The 21,050-nt window shown below is 45.2% G+C and overlaps 1 protein-coding gene and 1 long non-coding RNA gene across 4 annotated transcripts; one reads left to right on the top strand and one right to left on the bottom strand.

The window, feature by feature from the left end:
- Positions 1-1,586: 1,586 nt before the first annotated feature.
- LOC136476489 (uncharacterized) lies at positions 1,587-5,499 on the bottom strand. The gene is made up of 3 exons (XM_066474348.1): positions 4,984-5,499; positions 4,762-4,851; positions 1,587-4,527 (listed from the first exon to the last, which is right to left on the bottom strand). Exon 3 carries the CDS (start codon positions 4,400-4,402, stop codon positions 2,204-2,206), a length of 2,199 nt encoding a protein of 732 aa, XP_066330445.1. The 5' UTR covers positions 4,403-4,527; positions 4,762-4,851; positions 4,984-5,499; the 3' UTR covers positions 1,587-2,203.
- A 1,733-nt stretch (positions 5,500-7,232) lies between these two features.
- Positions 7,233-12,220, top strand: LOC136476490 (uncharacterized). Of its 3 annotated transcripts, none has more exons than XR_010763597.1 (7): positions 7,233-7,502; positions 7,692-7,734; positions 8,326-8,398; positions 8,731-10,254; positions 10,967-11,136; positions 11,338-11,399; positions 11,817-12,220. It is a non-coding gene; the product is annotated as an uncharacterized lncRNA (long non-coding RNA). The 3 variants fall into 3 exon arrangements; XR_010763599.1 differs by lacking the exon at positions 11,817-12,220 and adding an exon at positions 11,475-11,803; XR_010763598.1 differs by lacking the exon at positions 8,326-8,398 and having other exon boundaries at positions 7,421-7,502; positions 11,817-12,219.
- The last annotated feature ends 8,830 nt before the right edge of the window (positions 12,221-21,050 follow it).

Here is a 21,050-nt window from a genome sequence, read left to right as displayed (position 1 = left end):
CCTGTACCTTCGTTCACAAATTGAAATAAGTTGCAAGTTGCAATATTCAATTGTGTGTATTTGAGATCTTCACTCCGGTTGATTCCATTATCGTTATGCTGCTAACGTCCGATAACATGATTTGTTGCGGAAAAAGGTATCTATGTTGCTCCTGGAAGCAATATGCTGTCCTCTTTTAGATCATCTATCCATTTTTACTATGTATGCACCTGCCAAGTTGGTCCATATTACCTGGGATGTCGTAAAATAATTTGTAGTACTCTGATTTTATTTAATATCTTGGCTGACATGTGTTAACTAAAACATTTAATTGTTACTACACTACCTCTGTTTCACAACATTTGTCCTGTCCGCGTACCTAAGAGGCATGGAAGCTGAGTAACTTAGATGAAATCAGAATGTTCTTGGTCTCGTTGGGTGGATGAACAATTGATCTATCTAGTGAGTACTAGACATTTTTTTTTTAAAAAATAATTGAATACGATGCTATCTAAGCCGTTAACTTTGGATGGTTGCGCTCTGACTCTGATGCACCCTTTCAATCTCTGTACTCGCTGTCTGGAGGAGGTTGGGGAAAGGGAAAATGTGCCGCACGATTTCATGGGCTTGCCAGATGCTATTTTGATGTAACTGACATTTATTCAGCTTTCCATGTATATGTGGTATTGCTTTAGGGATATAGATAAGATATTGTGTTTGCAGCACAGCATCGTGTTATGTCGTTTCATCGTTAAGTTAATGGTCAGTGTCAGTTCGTCAATGTTCTGCTTTGAGTTTTACACTCCTGTGGTCGATTTGATCCCAACAACGCCCAGAAACAATTGTTACTGGAATGAGGGAGTCTCGCCGGCTGGTGTTCGTTCTGCCGCCACCAGCGGTGCCCGATAACCGCCTTGGCGCGGCACAGCACCCTGGCTCGCCTGCCGTGTTCTATCTGTTCATTTGCCGATGGACGAGCACTCTGGGCTATGGCGTGTCAGATGCAATAGCTGGAAGACTGCCCTCAGGAAGTCAGGACTGCTGCTTGGCCGTCCTGGTGCCCTGTCTGATCATGCTGTCTCTCTTCAGTCTCGTACACCACTTCTGTCTGTGTAAAGCGCACGCTTTCTATCGTTTCCTTCTTTATTCTTTTGTCAATCAATTTGGAGATAATAGGGAGTTTAATGCATGCTGATAAAGATCTATTTATTCGGGGCTACTTTTTTTTATGTGCAACGAGCATATATATATCTTCCAAAATACTGGTGGCCACAATTCGGGATAAGATCATAAGACCGACCATTAGTGTTTCCACTTTCCAGCGATGCGCATGTCCGATGATTGTCCCTGCTTCCTGTACTCTCCCTGAATTCATCAGCCCCATCAACTCCTGTACCGCCTGGGGAATCAATTCAACTCGCATCATACCGTGCAGTGAGTGCATATCTACTTGGATATTTGCAGGGGCAGCAACTCACAACCAAATACACACAGGTATGAATACAAGTGTACAACACCACATGATACCAGGAGTACATTCTTGGATACAGCATGCGTCAGCACGAAAGATTTTCATCCTCGAATCAACCAATCGATCCAAGTAATTCGGGTACACAACCAAACAGTACACTGTCAAAGATAGAAGCATCCACTAGATAAAAAAGAAGCACTAGATTTTCCGATGTGGTTACCAGAGTTCAGAGTCTACAATTATCAGAGGTTCAACATCATGGCGATGGATGGATGAATTACTATAAGGCCGAAGGAAATACAACATCATCATAAGTAAAACAGGTACACAAATGCGGGGTACATGGGCAAGCCAAAGCCTAGCAGCTCTTTCCCTCAACTCAGACTTGCCTCCTGCATTACAGAGTGGCAACACAAACAAGTAAACACCTTCACCCTCCTCTCCTACCTCCCGTCGACTAACCTCCTCGCCAATGCCGTTTTGCGGCCTCCTCCCAATGGCCATTTAATCTACATGGCGTTTTGTGTAGTGATAAAATCAAATGTTAGAAATGCCTAATAGGAATTAAAACGGTCAGAAGTCCGTCATACAGGCTGCTTGCCCTGGCAGTATTGTCCAAGTCATCAGCCAAAAATAAGATGACGTAGTAGAGCTTTAGATACCATCATGTGCTGGCACATTGTCGTTAACCAAGTGGGACCTGATCATTCAGACATCCAGCTACCTATCTTCAGTGTTCAGAGTTGCCCCCTCCTATTTAGCAGTCTGTGCCACTGTGTCTTCCTTGAGCTCCGTGATAACCTTAAGAAGGTCCACTGGAGTTGCAGCAGGGTCCAGCTCATGGCAACCTTTTGGGGCATTGTTGCCTTCTTCACCGGTCAGAAGACGAGAAGGAACTCGATGCGAGAACCGGAACAGCTCTTCCTTCGGTATCCTCCTGACCTCCTTGGGATCCATGTGTCTGTGGAAGACAGCTTTGAATCCGGCAACCTTCAGCAATGGGATGACAGTCAGCCCTTGCTCCTCAGTGAAATCATCAATAACTTCTACTATCTCATACTTGTATATCACATCATCAGGCGTAAGCTCATTCCAATCAGGCGACCAGTTACGGTACAAGGCCCATGTATCCCCTTTCTGGGGAACAATCCTGATGATGCCACGGGGACCTTTAGTCCAGCTCACTTTGTGTGAAAATATGTTCACCGTTTCGCTGACCTGATATCTCCCGACCCTGAAATCACCACAAGTCTTTTGGAAACCAGACGCAACCCAGTTTATAGGTGCCAGTTCAATATTTGACTTTGAGTTGAGAAAACTCATGCGGATCCGGAAAGGCCTCATTGAAAGAACTTTCTGAACCATTACATATAGGCGAGGCATGCCATCCTCGCTGTCATATGTAGCCCATACTTGATCACTATCAAAAGCCTTCTCCATTCGATCTTTATCAAAATCATGGAAGTCAGGGTCTGGGACATCAATTGACACAGGTACACGGCGCTGCTCTGGATTCTTGTCATCAGTAGCAGGCACTTGGATTTCCGTGCTTCTTGAGTTACATAGCTTGACTCCCTTGCCAGGTTTGTCAGAGAGCACGCCATTGACCTTTATGTTGTTGTCACAAGGATATAGCTTTCCTTCAGATCTTCTTCTCTCTGCAAATCGTGAAGATGATGTGATGTTTAGCTCGTGCAATTTTTCACAGACAGTTGCCTTGGCTTTCTCAAGAAGTAGACTTCGTGTATCAATCTGGGTAATCTCACCCAGAATATTTGCTCTTCTCCCACTCACTGCAGATCTCAACCTTTCCACTGAAGTACCATTGACCCGTCCCACATCAGTGAAAACAGCAGTTGGTTCTGTGCTTGCAGCAACTGTTTCTTTGTTATCAGCACCATAATCCACAGTAGTGTAAGCATCATAGTTATGCCTTCTCCGTTTTGAGAAGCGACCGCGCCTTGAAGCAGTTTTCTCATGGACATATGTGTTGCCGCTTTCAGAATAGTTGTAGCTGTAGCTCTCATCATGCTTCCTTCTCTGTTTCTCCAACGCCTGTGTACTATAAGCATTAGTACCAGCTGCGGGCGTGATCTTGGAGTACTGATTCCACTGGAAGCTTTGATTGTTGTAGGAATCATAAGTATTATCTTGCTGGTACCCCCCATGCCCTGTCCCAGGGATGCTAGAAGTCCTGCTTGCTGAGCCATATGAATGCTTGGTCGAATTGTGGTTCTGCTGTGGCTGCTGCTTGGTTGACCAGGAGAATGACGAACTGGTTCCGTTGCAAGGGAACCCAGTCTCCACTGCCAGGAATGCATGATGGCAATTTGGGCACAGCAGGTTATGATTAAGATAAATCCTTAAGTACTCATACTGCATCCGGCAGTGGTTGCAAGATGTCCAGAATGTATCAACCCCAACAGGACAAGTAGTAGCCTCAGCTGCGGCGGCAGCGGCGGCAGCTGCAGCAGCGGCATTCTTTCGAGCCCTCTTGTTTGCCTTCTTATCATAAGTATAGATGCCATTAGTTACATTGACAACAGAATGATTTCTTCTCTTCTCATCATAAACCACCTTCCTGCTAGTATCTGATAACACACTCCACGCCTCAGAGATCAGTTTGAAGGCCTCCTCAGCACCAACTGATTTATTCTTGTCTGGGTGCAGCAGCAGAGCTAGCTTCCTATACTGCTTCTTCACCTCCTCTTCATCTGCAAAGGCACCTAGAGACAATATCCGATACCAGTCACTCTCTCCATCAATCTTGGACTCAGATGCAAGATGAACTTCAAGCGTTGAGACCATCTGCAATATGCCTTCAAGTGTCGGGCAGAGATTCTGGGCCTTGAGTGCGTACTTCCGAGCACCCCTGATGTCACGGGCATGGAACTTGGTCTCAGCAACATTTTTGGCTTTCAGGGCCTCATCCATATTGTACTCCTCACTCATGTGCGCCTCTCGAGTCTGGACTCGATTGGCCAACAAACTAACTTGAGCGGGAGCAGCGAAGCCCAAGATCAAGAACTGGACAAGACTAAGTGTGCATCCAGATTAGAAATCTTCATTGCCTTGGCCTACATTTAAGTACATATACAGGTTAGAAATCTCAACGACAGCATCAAAATGAAAGAACACTATGACGTAGCAGGGCGGATCTAGTAGAGGGACATGGGTGTACACATGTGCACACCAATAATTTTCGAAAAAATAAGTTAGAAGTTACTAAGCATCGAATAGACATGTAGCTTGAGCTAGTTTGGGAACTCGGTTCCGCACAGCAAGCAGGGAGGAAAAGGGGGTGGGAATACCTGCTGGGCGCTGTTCGCCGGCGAAGAGATCAGCGAAGGCCTCGGCACCTGGTGTAGGCACCTAGAGATCAGCGAAGGCCAGGGGCGGATCTAGTAGAGGGACATGGACAATTTTCGCAAAAAGTTAGAAGTTACTAGGCATCGAATAGCCAAATAGCTTGAGGTAGTTTGGGAACTCGGTTTCGCACAGCAAACAGGGAAGACAAGGGGTGGGAATAATACCTGCTGGGCGCTCTTCGCCGGCGAAGAGATCGGCACCTGGTGTAGGGCGGCGGCGGGAGCTCAACTAGAACCCCCGATTTGGGAAGGGGGAGGCTCGATCTGGGCGAAGGCCGGCCTCGGCACCTGGTGTAGGGCGGCGGGGGGATGCGAGCCCAACTACAGCTAGAACCCGATTTGGGAAGGGGGAGGCTCGATCTGGGCTGAGACTCGGTCGGCGGTGCGAGTCAGCCGGCGGCGGCGGCGATCGGAGGAGAGGGATGCGACGAGGAGGAGAACGGGAAGGAGGCAAGTGGTGAAGGGTTGGGCAAACATACGTTTTTTGGGATTTTATTTTTACTGTGCACGTACACGGGAGCTCATACCGAAGGGCTTCATGAGATCCAATATGGAGCTGGGAAATTACGAGCGTGTTTGGATCTTCGTCCAGCCCTCGGCTCGTCTTGCCCAGCTAGCTAGGATGTAATGTAGAAAGGCAAACACGTCGGTTTTCGAGCTAGTGTTTCTCGGGTCTGAGCAAGCAACGGGAGAGGGATTTTGGCTAGCCTGGATTGCGGCTGGGCAAGACAAAGCTGGCGTGACATCCAAACGTTTTGCCTTGCCCAGCTTCACGGCCCCGAGAAGCTCGCCAAACCAGCCGAGTCAAAACCCCTCTCGCGCAGAAGCAAGCAAACTTGCTTGCTCAGACCCCGAGGAACGCTAGTTGAAAAAGGAAACTCATTTGCCTTTCTACGTCCTAGCTAGGCAAGGCGAGCTGAGTGCTGGCCGAAGATTCAAACACGCCCTACAGTGGAGAAAATTTTCCTATCAGCCATGTAAGAGAAGCCTATGCGGCCATGGAGAAAAAGTCGGTTCCTGTCAAGATGGTTCTAGAGTTCCATTAATGTTATTATTGAGATTTTGGCACACCTCCAGATCCTAACTTTTCAGCCAAACATCCTAGCTCCGCGAACTCCGAATCTGTCAAAAACGTATGGATCTAGCTCCTAAATCCACCAAATCTACAGAACACCTCAAGGGGTGCTCTGAAAACTCATGTTTCGTAGAGTTAGAAAATTACCCACTATGTCATCGGTTACACGGTCTAGGATACCGTTTCACTTCGTTCTTTTTCTTCCTCACAAGAGGCTCGGCACTAGCTCCTCTATCCACCATGCATGGTCGACCTTCCTGTCACCGGCACCGGGCGCTTGGCCCCACCTCACCCATCCCGTCCCCAACACCCGCCGCCCGACCCCGCCCCGCAAGTCCTGTCTCCGGCACCGGCCGCCTACCCAGGCTTGTGCCGCATGGGAGGAAGAAGAAGATGTTTTTTTATTTTAGCCCCTATTTGTTTTAATAACTACATATGAGTCCATCTAAGAGTTGGATATCTACCAAATAGCTTGGTGGGAGCTCAACTCCATCGTAGAGTTGCTCCATGGCGAAGTACCTACTCTAGAGCTGTGTTTTCAGAGTTGAGCTCTACCAAACAGGTCATTTGTCCATTGAAAATTGAAGGGTCGTGCGCCTGTAAATCATAATAGTTTTTTAAGAAAATCTGAATCGTATGTGTGGGGCTCCGTCGCCTCGCTCCCTGGAGTCCACGTCGCACAGAATACACTATGTGTGGCTCCATCACCGTGCTCCCCTAGAGTCCACGTTACATCTGGCATTCGTTCTCATGTACCTACGCGCACGTGAACTAGGAGCAAAGTGTCTCCCTCCTCATATCTATCTATACTATAAAGAGCAAACGAATTGAAAATAGTCTCTTACCCTCATATTTCTTACCCACCTTAATTTTTATCCGTTAAATCTACTTTAGAATTTAGAATTAGATCCAACCCATCCAAAACATCCACCCCGATCTAACGAGTGGTCCCGTTCGAAAACTTATCAAAAACTATTTACGTTGACATGTTTCTCTCTACCGACGATTTCCCTCGGATTTTTTTCTCACCGTCCTCCAGCCCTACCCGCCCGCCATACCCACGCACCAATCCACCCCGCAGCAACCGCCTCCGTACCCACGCACCGATCAACCACGCGGCAACCGCCTCCGTACCCACGCACCGATCAACCACGCGGCAACCGCCTCCGTACCCACGCACCGATCAACCACGCGGCAACCGCCCGCCGTACCCATCTGTTTGCCTCCGTTGCTCCAAGGACGGCGGCGGCCCCTTGTCCCTGCCGCCGATCCCGCAGACGCCATCGCTGGACAAGGAGAAGCCGCCGCACCAGCAGCACCCGCAGCAGGCCTCCTCCCCCGGCGCCGCACCCTCTTCGCAGCCCCCGCGCCCCTGGAAGCCCTGCTCAGGAAGAGGGCCTTCTCCACCGCGCTCACCAGGGACGAGATCGCCGAGGACTTCGCCGCCATCCGCGGCAACCGCCCGCCACGCCGGCCCAAGAAGCGACCGCGAATTTTCGGCCGCCGTTGCTCAATCTTGTCTGGTTTCGCTGGTATTGGTTGATTGCAGATGCTGTACCCGGGGCTGTCTCTCGCCGACATTAATCTGGACTCATACAAGATCAACGAGGTAAGAAATCGCTTTTGTAAACGGCTGTAGCTCTTGGGCTGATTTTGTTGGTTTGCTCCCAAATTGCTTTCTTCAGACGTGTCTCGCCCTTGGAGGTAGAGGATTGAGGTGGAATTATGAGTAGAACCGTCACAGTCGTGCTATTGATGCTTATACATTGGTCTTCTCTGTGTTGCGTCTTTCTTGCAGGTAGACATCTTAGAGTCGTAGTGACAGAGCAGAAGCCAACAAGGTAAAAGTAAAACTGCTTCTGCTTATGGTAGCGGCATTGGTTCAATCATGCTTATATTAAATCAAAGAGAGACAATTACTGTAAGTCTGTTAAAAGATAGCTTAGGGCTCACTGCTTAGATTGTTGCATTCCTAAAGAAAAAAAAATGTGCAGGGCACATTAGCCCTTCTATATGCTGACCACCAATGCAATCTTTGATCGAATGATCACTAAGGAATACAAAACAATCTCTGAAATCACTCTAGCTACTGAGGTTTCATTTCATCTTGTTGTCTTGTTTATGGCATGCCAATTGGGTTAACCTGCTAAAACGTCTTACTACTAGGTACCAATGGGTGACATTGATTGAATAACAGCTTAAAATGACAATGCAATTACTGTTCTATGAGTCAATAAGTTTCAAAATGATTTATCTTCCATATGTTGAGCATAATCCAGATAATATATTTGTAATTAATCACATATTGTGGAACTGTGGTTTCAGTTCAAAAAATATTTAACTGAGCAGTCAACATAAGAGAAGAGCATCCATGATCAGCACCCTTGGTGGTATAATCACAATTTCGAATTTAAAGTCTTCTGCACATGCAGGGAATTGAATGGGTTGCTTAAGCTTCTTTGGACTGCATGTCGTTATCATCATAGATGGCATCCAGCCCTTCAGGTCGTTACCATCATAGATGGCATCCAGCCCTTCAGATCATTATCTTTTTTCTCTTCTTTGTTAGTCGATTTGACATGCTATTGGTTTATTTTATCCATTGTTGATTTTTTTTATCTTTTTATATCCGTGCATGGCCAAATAGTTACCTGAAGCATTTTCCTGTTCCTTTTGTTATGAATCAATATGCAACGTGCTCTTTGGAAATCTATGGATTATTTCAAGCAAATGTACTTATCAAGCAGATTGCTGGTTAATTCTTATAATTGTAACGGTCCTTGTCTCGAATCAAATCGATGCATGGTCCGGCTGATTGAATAATATGGCCAATACAGGTTGTTTCAGCAGATGAAGATCCTATTCAAATAGATTGTGAGCATCCTGCGGTGGCAGAGCACAGGATTTTTGCAGGGCAGCTCCAAGAGCCCGCGCCAATGGGATCGCATGAGGTCGAGTTCAGTGGCAGCATCTGAAGGTCCTGTTTTCTACACCAACTAATACAATTTTGGTTTGCTTCATCATGTTTTATTTTTTGGAACAAGGACATACCCCATTATCTGCAATTGTCTTGGGTAGAAAAGCTTTATCTAATTATTGGCAAGGATCAGAAGGAGCTGCTCAAGAATGGTTTCCATTAATTTCTTTGGGCAACTGTAGCTTTATTCCAATCCCTTAATTATTGTGCTTGCTCCTATGATTGTGTGTGTGGGATGTCTGTTATTCGAGATTTTTGGATCTTTATTGCTCTGGTAAAAAAATTGTTTGGGCTCTTCACTGCAATATATGTTATTGGTTCATAAAACTTTGAACTCTTGTTATCTTTAGTTTTTGACTTATTCACTGCAATATATGCGCTTATTCTAAATCTTTGTGATTATGTTTTGTGGATTAAAAATTACTATTGTCATGTTAAGCATGTACATATGTTGATTAGCTCCTTGTACAATTAACATAGCATTTATGCCCTTTGGAAAGTAGTATTGGCCTGTAGAAGTGATACTTTGGTGTTCCTTTGGTTTCAGCTACATGTTTTTTTTGGAAAAATTGATTAATGGCATAAAGGTGGAAGGACAACTTGTATGTTTGGCTAACATTATAAGTAATAATAGGGATAATAATATGATCTGGTGCTACTGGGTTCTAAGAACTAAAAAATCTGAATAATTTCAGCTTCATATGGGAATCTAGAGCATGTGTAAATTACTGGACCCAACTACTTGTTCACATTCATCTCAACATTTATGTAATGCTGGATTTTTTAGTGAAACTCTGCCTCCATACCTCAAAGAAAATCACCGGATTCCATTGTCAAGCGGATTGCAGTCCGCTGATTCAACAAGAAGAGAGTGAGGAGTGAGTCTAGAGCTAAGGTCATTGACTGAGGAAATATGTGATGGACTTTACTACATGTATGAAGATGAACATGATATGGGGTAGGACAATGATGATCAAGAGTCGTAAAAAATGACATTACTGATGTTTATAAAAAATTTTCATAGACACGTGCGTGTCGCACGTGCATGGCAGTTATTCACACGTCCTCTGAATTCTGCTTGTTAACTTCATCCTATAATTTCTTGCATGGATATAGGAGAAATTTTCTTGTGTAGATCCAGGAGAATAGCAACAGGACTCTGGGCACCAAGAATAGGAAAGAGCAGAGACCAGAACAACTATAAGAAATATTGTGATTTCAGAGTTCATTTGTTTATCACATTCTTTGGTCTCTTGCATCACTGATGATGTTATATACACTTCTTCTAGAACTACAAGATAGATGAAGGATGCACCAAAGAGGAGCCTGTTTGCCGGACTGGTACCCGAGGACCCCACTCCATGACATCACATCAACCGTCAAGGTGGTGGACTATTTCCTTACTGTTTTATGCGTTCTTCTCTGAATTCCATGCACACCATTGCCATTTCTTCTAATGTCTAATTCCATTTTGTTGTATTTGGTGTCTATAATATGCTACAATGTTGCAATGTTTGAGTTGTCAATCACTGTATTCAAAATGCGATCAAGAAGATAGGTTATGAGTAGATTTGGTAATTGGTATATTCAGAATGTTAAGCCTTGTACATTGTTCTTCTATACTACAATAGGATCCAATTCTGTTAGCTACCTTGATGGCATAGAATGAGAAATATATACATGTCGATTTTATCATTAGTGCAGCAAGTCATAGCAAAAGATTCTGATAATTCAAAATAACATAGCAAGAATACTCTTACAAGACACTACCAACACTCTTTTATTCTGTCTTATTACTTGCAACTAGCCTCTTACAAGGCATTACCAACACTCTATTATTATGTCTTACTTGCAACTAGCTATATTCAGTTTGGGTGCCTGACAATTTAAATGTGCTTAAGTTCACAAAAAGGTTGAGTAGTCAATAAGGCTTTTCTCATAGCTAACATCCTGCAAAAAAGAAGAAGATAAAAATAAGCAGTAGTGAGGGTAAAACAGCATACCCTTCTCAATAGGTATGCACTTTATTTCATCTCTTTTGGTAGCTATAGTCTGCTGGAGTGACTGATTTGCAACAACATAAAAAAATTATGCAGCGCTTCGGCATTCTTCGTGACACAGACGCTGTGGGGGCTGGCAAAGATGGCCGAACTGTAATAGCTTCAGTCCACCTGCCAAGCAATGAGGTTTTTGGCACTCTTTGACTGTCTACCTTCTATCAGGCGGCAAAACTGTCTACTTGGGAAAGGCCTCTAAATCTTGTGAGGTAATGATCTGAGATTGCCCATCTTGTTTTTATCGATGTTTCTGCTGCACCAATGGGGACATCTGGAACGACTGCTCTATTGTGCATGAGAGCAGTTCTTCGCCCAAGCTGGGAAAAGCTCTATTGTGCATGAAAGCAGTTCTTCGCCCAAGCTGCTTTCCCATGCTTGCTGATCTGCGACCCATCGGATCATTTTCTTAGGTGCATAAATTTTGGACTTTGACATGGTGAATGCCACTCAGAAAGAGTCAATGAAGACAAGAGTGAGTTTCCAATTTTTTTCCCTAGCATGTTGGTACATGTCTTCATTGGATTTTGCACTTCTTTCACATGTGTAGTTTGAAAAAACTTCAGAGACAATTAGTAGGCTGATCAGCTACTACCAGTAGCAGAAAGTAGATGAGATCCATGTATCTGCATCGGAAGGATATGGATACGGGGATACAACATTTTTTCCAAAAAAGAAGAAGAAAGAACTGATTGTAGTTTGCCTTATGTATGTGAACCAGTTGTCCTTCTGATTATAGAGGTTAGGCTATTGTTAGCACTACGCTTCTATATGTACCAGTGAAAATTCTTAATAGGGAGCTGTCAGCTTATATTGTTTTCTATTTGTTTGCACTATGCTTTTGTATATGAAAAATGTATATAAACACAATGTCTTTAATCATTGTTTTTAGTACTTGTGGATGTGGCGAGACGATGACCACCCTTAGGGGCAGTCCTGGACCTGCTTGATTGGAAATTTGTAATGGTGGCAAGGAGGATAGGGGATCGAGGGGGTGAAGAAACGTGCGATGCATTTTGGAGAAGAACAAGGAGGTTAATTTGCCTTACATAGGTGCTTAGGAGGGAAAGCATGGAAACTAGAAAAGTTAAAGCCCTTCTCGATGCACATTCACCGTTATTCTCATTTTTAAAGATTTGTGGTAGCAGGCTGATATAGATTTAATTAGGGTGATAGACTGATCTTAATATTTTATTATATAAAAATAAGAAAAGAAACTGAATGTAATGTTGGCTGAATGTATATTAACATTCCATGAATCCAGTGTTGACTAGAAAAGTAAAGCCCTTCTCGATGCACATTCACCGTTATTCTCATTTTTAAAGATTTGTGGTAGCAGGCTGATATAGATTTAATTAGGGTGATAGACTGATCTTAATATTTTATTATATAAAAATAAGAAAAGGAACTGAATGTAATGTTGGCTGAATGTATATTAACATTCCATGAATCCAGTGTTAATATATTCGAAATTATTTAGGTTCAAATTTTAATCTAATATAATTACAGGGTACATTTTGTCATAAACTCTAGGAGGTTGAATTTGTAATCTTTGTAGTATGTTTTACCTTTGTAAAATGTATCAGTGATGAACTCAGCACTTCTCCTATTAAAGAAAAAACTTTTTAAAAAAAAACTTTTTTTAGAGACGTGCGTATGGCACGTGCATTTCCACTAGTACTTATATAAAAGCCAGCATGCACTTGCCAGAGCCAACTGTTAAATATTTAATCATTTTATGACACACTTTAATCCAAAAATAAGATAATACGTACAACATGACATTAAGCCCTGTCGTGTACTGTGCCTGTGTGTGCTTCAATCTCCTCTTCCCATTGGTCTGTTCAGCCTGCTAGGTGTTGCCGTAGTCGATGTTTCTTCACAGCGGATGATTTGTTGTTGTCGTTCTTCTTGACGGATGCTTTGTCGTCGTCGTAGCTGCTCGAACAGATCCTTCGCCGCCGATGTCGCTTCGAGCTCCCCCTTCATGCACATGCTGCTGAGGGCGTGTTGAGCCTCCTCACTTGCGGATACTTTGTCGCGTCGTTTTCTTGGTGGATGCTTTGCCACCACAGTTTCATTTCCTACGTTGGTAGCCTTGCGTTGATGTATTTTCATTTGCAGGTCCAGTTTGTCAGACTTGTGGTGGAGGGTCTCTCCCTACCGTCTTTCTTTCTGTATTGTTGTTGTTTAGGTTCTAACCACTTTCTTTGTGATTGTGTAACTTGCTCTATGGGTTTTCCCATAGTTGCGTTGTGTAAGCCGTTCTTTCGGCTCTCTTCTTCTTATCGAAATACGCGTGAAGTCGTGTTCTCGAAAAAAAACCAATCCATTCATCGCATATACAGATCTATTACGGAACAAGGTAATATCTGATCCTACCAAGAGATGAGCATGAGCAATCTATCCATCCTGCTCTTTGCACACATCGATCTTAGTTGTACACCTTGGAGGGAGCCTCAAAGGAGGCTAAACAATGCGAAAAGAGACGTTGTCAAAAAAGAGATTTTGAAACTCTTACAGCAGGCATAATCTACCTTGTTCACAAAAAAGTGAGTGGGTTAGCCCCGTGTAATTTGTGCCTACCATGGGAGGCATGATGGTCCTTATGCTCGAGATTCGTCGAGGCTAGCACAGGACACTCAGATGTGGGATGGCTCTAATGTATTCCTAGCAGGCCCCACATACTCCCTCCGTCTCTAAATAACTGTCACTATGGTATTCGTGCCGGTCAGACTTTCTTAAGTTTGACTAAATTTATAAAAAAAATATCTCCAAACAAGGTTATTATAAAAAAAAGATTTAACGATCTATCTAATGATATTAATTATGTACTACAAATATTAATATTTTCTTGTATATATTTGGTTAAAGTTGAAAAAGTTTGATTTATCGGGAAGCGTCAAGACTAGTGGAGATTTCATTCCTTACTTCCTTAGTAGAATTAGATTCAGCAAGGAGAAAGGGAGTCTGAACTTTGATGGCAAGTACAAGTGTCGAGTTGCAGTTAGAGATGAGAGATATATAGAGATTAGTATGCGAGAAAGACTGAAGAATGCAGCAGATAATTAAAGCAGTGATAGAGAGTAGTAAGGGTCTGATCTGTTGACAGGCTTGTGTGTGGGGAGGAGCAAGCAGAGTCTGAATTTTTATGAGAGGGCAGAGGTGTAGTACTACATCAGAGAGGATAGATAGACATAGTCAATGTAGGTGAAGGCCTGAAGTTTACAGCAGATAGAATGAGCGCTGATGAAGGAAGTGGAGAGATCCAGTGGTTGGCATGTGAGTGTTCAGACAGAGAAGTGGCCAAGGGGAGGTGCAGCAGCAGAGAGTTGAGTAGCATAATGTGGGCACTTAGCAAGATGATTCAGTAAAGGGGAGCTTAATCTCCATGAGAAGCAAATGTATGAAGCAGTAAAGAGAAGAATGTAAATTGGCAAAGCAGACATGTCCAGTGCCAGTATGTGCGTGCATCGGTCATTTGTCTAATGGCCGGAGAAGCAAAATAGTTTAGCCTTGCTGAAGTTTTAGATGGGGAAGCAAAGTCTGCAAAGGAAAATGGTTCAGCCGTTTGAAGAGCAGTAATGAGCCGGTATGGCATGAGTAGTGATTAGTTGACAGTAGATATGCATGGAGTAGCTATCCTGAAATGTGCAGAAGTGCAGGAGCAGAGGCCAACTGTGTGCAATGTGCAGCAACAGTCAGTGGTGTTGTTAAAACAAGTAGGCTTGTTGCTGCTGATGATTGCGAAGCGGGGACTTAACGGTGTCCAGCGATGCAAATTATTATGAGATAGAGGAGATGCCAAGGTTGATTAGCAAAGTTTTGATGCAAGACAAGTCAGAGAAGTCTCCATAAGACTGATGCAATTAGCTTGCAGGCACTTGCACATTCAGTTTAGTAGTGCTGCATAGAGAAGCTCAAGATCAATGAAGACACATAAATTAGTGCAAGCTGTTCACCTGATGCCTGTTTTTTTTACGGTCAACGGGGGGGCGTTCCCCACCTGATTTATTTGATTATAATGGCTCCGAACGGCCTCATAATGTACAGATATTGCTTATAGAAACACCGAGGTGGTTACAATTTTCCTAAGCGATTAAAGCAGCCTATGGTCCAATGTTTCAGCCCTGGCCTGTTCTAGCCATTTCTAAGATATGGCACCATACGTCAGCGACTTGCTTTTTCTTTCTTGGAAGTCTGAACCTCCATTGTTCTGCAGCAATCTTGCAGTTTATTAGCACCTGATCAACAGAAGTGGATTCTTCTCTGAAGATTTTTCCGTTCCTGGCCTTCCACAGGTGCCAGCAACCCAGCGCTACGAAGGCAGAGAACCCATCAGTGGGTATGCCTCCAGTCGTTGAGATGGTATGTAAGGATTCAGTTGTGAGTTGCATCATTTCTGGTAGATGAAGCCTCTACCAGAATAGAGTCGCAATGGGGCAGCCGTTGATTATGTGCGCCGATGTTTCGTCGACCTCGTTACATACCTCACAGGTTTTATCATCCAGTATTCTCTTTGTGTGTAGCACCGATCGTGCATGGATTTTTCCTTGAACTAGAAGCCACATGAAAAGCTGCACTCTAGGCGGTGCATGTGAAAGGTCCTTGTGTGGTTTTGGTAATTGAGTGACAATCTAGGTGGACTAATTGTGTTTATGTGAGATACACAGGTGATTAGTCCACAGGTACATATGTGTGAGCAACATATGCCATGAAGGTGAAAATGGCTTGGAGATGTTGCAAAGCTCACACATGTGATGATGAAGGAGCTTAAATGCACATGAGACATGACATTGAGTCATGTGATCAAGGTGGAGAAGATCAAGACACGACTTGGCTTGATGGACCGGTTGCAAGCGTGAAGGGCAAGTCGAAGGCTTTGGAGTGATGGACTGCGTGGCGGTGAAGCTTGAGCAAGACTTGGCGCCGATGGACGATGGCAACGGTGAAGAGCAAGTAAAGTCAAGATCGATGAACCAATATGATCGCGTGATGATATGAAGTGGATCATATCATTGTTGATCGTGTAGGTGCATGTGTTGCATCGACGTTGGAGGAGATGGATTGGAATGCGCAAGGCAAAGGTATAACCTAGGGTATTTCATTTCACCGGTCATAGGTGTGTAGAGAAGTTTATGACCAGGTTTATGATAAATGGTCGTACTATCAAGAGGAGCAAACTTGTTTGCATATCGATCATCTAGTGCCACTCGAGTGATCTAACTTTGCATCGTCGCTAGGATCGAGCGGCGTGGCAAGTTGAGTGGCTAACATCCTTTGGGAAATGATTGTGAAAAGCTAACACACATACACATGGAGGTGTACACTTGGTGGTGTTGATACATTTACAAAGGAGATGGAGTTGGAGTTGATGTGGATCAACTTGGTGAAGAAACTCCACCGGTGGAGTGTCCGCCCGTAGAGTGCGGATAGTCCGACGGTGCCACCGGCGCCCTACATAGAAAAGACAGTGTCTCACTGGGTGCACCGGACGCTGGCACTGGAAGTGACCGGACGCTGGTAGGGCGTGTCCGGTCAGGCTGACGCATGGTGGCGCAAGAGCTGGAGTGTGACCGGACGCTGGGCTATGTCCGATCACGTGCGACCGGACGCGTCCGGTCAAGGTCGGTACCTTACTGTAAACGACCGGATACTGAGGGTCCAGCGTCCGGTCAGTTGATGCTGCTACGTCCGGTCAGAAGACGACCGTTGAGATCAGAAGAATGCCATTGAACACAGGTGACACGTGGCTGTCATCGGGCGACCGGACGCTGAGGTCCAGCGTCCGGTCAACATGACCGGAGCGTCCGGTCGGCCCGACTTTTGCCCAGTGAAGGGGTAACGGCTAGTTTAGCCCTTGGGGCTATAAATAGAAGTGGCCTTCGGCCATGGCTGATGCTGAGCACCTTGGGGGACTTTGTGTCCATGCTTGAGAGTGCTTAGGAGCCCTCCATCTCACACATACTTGATAGCGATCATCCGATTGTGTGAGTGAGCGATTCTAGTATGATTGCATCGTGAAGTTACATCGAGTGGCACTAGGTGATCGAGTTGCAAGCCGGTGGTGCTTGTTACTCTTGGAGGTTGCCACCTCCTAGACGGCTTGGTGGTGGTCTCCGTCGAAGCCCGCAAGAAGCTTGTGCGGCGCTCCAGAGAAGAGCTTGTGAGGGGCATTGTGCTCGCTCCGCGGGAGTCGCGAAGAGCAACTTTAGTAAAGCGTGTCATTGAGCTACCCTCACCTTCAGGGTAGGTTCTTGCAGCGCTCGACGTGCGGGCTTAGCAGGTGATGCTAATTAGCCGTCGAACCACCAAGTGAGCGGTCGACACAACGGGGACTAGCGTATTGGCAAACACGTGAACCTCGAGAGAAAAATCATCGTGTCAACCTTGTTCTTCCTGTTGGTTTGCATCTCTATTACACAAGCTTGCAATTACTTTTATATATATTAAGCTTGTGTAGTTGCTCTTGTAATTAGATAGCTTGTGTAGCTTGCTAATTACCTTCTTGCTTGTGTAGCTTAGAAGTAGCTCTCTTGCGTGGCTAATTTGGTTTGTGTAACCTTGTTAGTCACATTACTTAGTTTGTGTAACTAAGTATTTGCGCTCTCTAATTTGGCATTGGTTGCCTTGTTATTGAGCATTGCTAGTGAGCTTAGTTGGCTTTGTGCTTTTACTTACTAGCATGTGTAGGAGCTCCCTTGTTGCTTAAAGTACTAGCGGCATAGGTTTGTGTGACCTTGCTTCTAGAATTGGTTAGGAGAGCTCTAGCTAGCCCAACACCTTTGTTGCTTGATTAATATCTTTGGAAGGTGCTAGTGAACATAGATAGAGGGGTGTAGTCTTGGCTAGACCGATAGTTATAATTCCGCACTTGTTTCGGTTAGCCGACGCAATTAATTTTAGAAAAGACTATTCACCCCCCCTCTAGTCCGCCATCTCGACCTTACAGCATGGTTGTCCCAGACGAACTTAGCCCTGGGGTCATCCGGTTGTCCCTTGGCTTTCAGTAGTTTATAAATAGCACCACTGTCCAGCCCTGAATCTCCCTTGCTGAATAAAGATGTTCATTGGTCCAGTGTTTGCGACAGTGTGGTCGCCTGGACGATCTGTAGTAGGTGATGCAGGTCCAAGCATGCCCTTTGAGACAGGCGCGGTACCAGAGTCAGTTGTAGACCGGTGTGTAACATCTGGGATACCATAGCCTCCTTGAACGTACAATGACTGAAGAGTGCCGGGTAGGTGTCAGCAAGGGCCTCATCTCCAGTCCAAACATCAGACCAAAAGGAGCAGTTGTTTCCATCTCCGAGGGCAACCGTTGTGATATCTTGATACAGAGGTAGAATTTGTCAAAGCACCTACCAGTGGTCACCATGAATATCGCCACTGAGCGTTGCAATTGAGGCCCGTCCCTAGACCCATTGTGCCCATGCAGAAAATTCGGGGTGATGAAGCTTATGGATGAGTTTGAGCAGCAGGCATATGTTCTGTGTGCCCATGTCCTTGATCCCCAAACCACCTAGATCTCTTGGCTTGCACACATTGATCCATGCAATGAGGCAGTTTGCTGGTTTGGATTTTCCTATTTTGTCTGTACTCCACAGAAAGGCACGTCTTCTCCTGTCAAGTTGACCAATCACTGATGGAGGCAACTACAGTGAGCTCATGAAGTAGACTAGTTGAGAATCCAGAACCGAGTTAACCATCACAGCTCTACCCATAGGGTTCAGTAAGGTTGCTTGCCATGTACTAAGATATCTATCAGTCTTCTGGATATAAGGCGTGTATGCTGACAGTGGGAGCTTGTGCACTGACAGTGGCAGCCCCAGATAAGGCTGTGGGAAGGATTCTTGCCTGCAACCCAGAACCTGAACGCATTCCTGGGTTATATTGTCAGTCATATGAATTGGCACCAACGTGCTCTTGCAATAATTTATATGTAAGCCAGAGAAAGATGCAAAATCATCAAGAATGTTCTTCAGTGTAGCCACCCCAGTGGTGTTGCCTTGAAGGACGATTAACGTGTCATCCGCATATTGGAGCATTGCACATGGTAAGCCATCTTCCGATGGGTGTTTGATCTCAGAGCATCTAGCAATCATACCCTGAAGAGTCTCTGCAACCAGCAAGAACAGGTAAGGCAAAATAGGATCACCCTGACGAAGGCCTCTCTTGCATGTGATCCAAGGCCCCGTACATCCATTGACTAGCACTGCGGATTTCAAGGAGGTTAGGAGAGAGCTGATCCACTGATTTCATTTGTCTAGGAAGCCCCTCGAGGATAGGATACTGAACAAACCATCCCAGTTCACTGTGTCAAAGGCCTTGGCAAAGTCCAGTTTCAGAACTATTGTAGGTTTCTTTCTCTTGTGACACACTTGAACCAGTTCCAATGCATATACGAAGGTATCTAAGATGGATCTTCCTTTGATGAAACCTGTCTGGTTGATGTTGATTAGCTTCGAAATCTCAACCTGTAGTCTCTTGGTTAGCACTTTTGAAAGAATTTTTAGGCTGTAGTTCTGTAAGCATATTGGCCTAAATGAGTCAACATCCACCGCTGCCGGCTTCTTTGGTATCAACACCATATGTGATCTGTTAATCGGATCTAGGCTGATCTGTCCCCCATGAAAAGCAGACATGAAGTTCATAACATGCACCTTTACTGTCTCCCATGCTGCTCTGTAAAAGGTCGGGCCAAAACCATCAGGTCCCGAAGCACTGTTCAAGTTCATTGATAACAGAGCTGACTTTGTTTCTTGCTCAGTGAAGGGTGTTGTTATCGATCTGCTTGGTGTGCTCCTGTCTATGTAGATGTGCTGTAGATGCGAGGGCACCGAGTCACCAGGGACCCCGATAATGGACTTGAAGAAATCTGTCAGTGCTGCTGTCTTGCCATCATGACTGACGACCTCCCGACCATCAACCCTCACCATTTTGATATAGTTGCTCCACAGGCGTTGGGTTGCATGTGCATGATGAAAGGCGGTGTTGGAGTCACATTCTTTGATTGCCCGTTGCTTACTTCGCTGCTTCTAGTAGGTTGCTTTGGCTTTGAGCTGTTCCTGCAAGGTTTCTTGAGCTTGTCTGCGAGCCTAAAACTCATGTGTTGACAGAGCTCTCGTCTCTTCGAAGAAATCAAACAGCTGAATAATGAATTTACAGTTGTGAATTAGGTAATTGGGTGGCCTTATACACCTCGACCAAACCTTAGCCGCCGCACGCATCGACTTGATGCACGAGGCCAGATGCCCGGCGGCGTCTGCTCGTTCATGCGTCTGTTGCCAACCCGCTAGGACAGTAGGAAGAAAGGATTGATGTCGAAGCTAGGCATGTTCGAAACGGAAAAAGCCTAACTTAGGAAGGCTTGTGGAAAGCGACAGCAAGAGCGAAGTGTGATCTGAGGTCGGTTTAGGGAGGGAGGAAAGGCTAGTGAGTGGGAAGATCAAGTCGAGATCGTTGTTAGTGAAGACCCTGTCCATCCGTGCCAGGATAGGGTGTGGCTGGCCGTTGGTCCAGGTGTAAAGCCGATCAGAAAGCTCGACTTCAGGCAACTGAAGGTCTTGGATGGTTTCGTTGAAAGCATTGGAGAGTGGCACACTAAACTGCCCATTGTTCTTGTCAGTGGCGCAGCACACAAGATTGAAGTCCCCTAGGAGGATCCAGAGGCCCTGAATAAGAGTCTGGGTTCTAAAGTCGCGCATACCATGCAGGAACGGTATTGAGCCCGCACGGTCCGATGAACCGTAAGTGTTGGTGACAGTGAAGTCGAGGTCTGAAGCATTACAGACGAAGACAGTGGTGAGAGTGTGAGGTCTGATGAAATGCTGTTTTAGAGTGAAGAGGGTGGGATCCCAGGCCGTCAGAATCCCCCCCCCTTGTGCCGTCAGCCGGCGCAAACACATAGGAAGAGGAGAAATTGATGGGTAGGAAGGCTTTGGCTTTGTACAAGTTTATGGTGTCCAGTTTGGTTTCTTGTAGGCAAATTATGGAATGTTTAGCATCAGTGAAAACATCGCGCACAACACCACACTTGTCCGAGTCACCTAAGCCACGAACGTTCCACGAAACGATGTAAATGTAACACCCCGGTGTTATGCCTGCATTTAGGCATTGCTAATCATAC

The sequence above is a fragment of the Miscanthus floridulus genome, chromosome 8, assembly GCF_019320115.1.
Source record: "Miscanthus floridulus cultivar M001 chromosome 8, ASM1932011v1, whole genome shotgun sequence".
Classification (NCBI taxonomy): Eukaryota; Viridiplantae; Streptophyta; class Magnoliopsida; order Poales; family Poaceae; genus Miscanthus; species Miscanthus floridulus.
This window is presented reverse-complemented; position numbering and strand designations above follow the sequence as displayed.

Excerpts from the sequence above, each read along its gene's own strand:
- LOC136476489 (XM_066474348.1), bottom strand. The coding sequence starts at position 4,402 with ATGAGTGAGGAGTACAATATGGATGAGGCCCTGAAAGCCAAAAATGTT.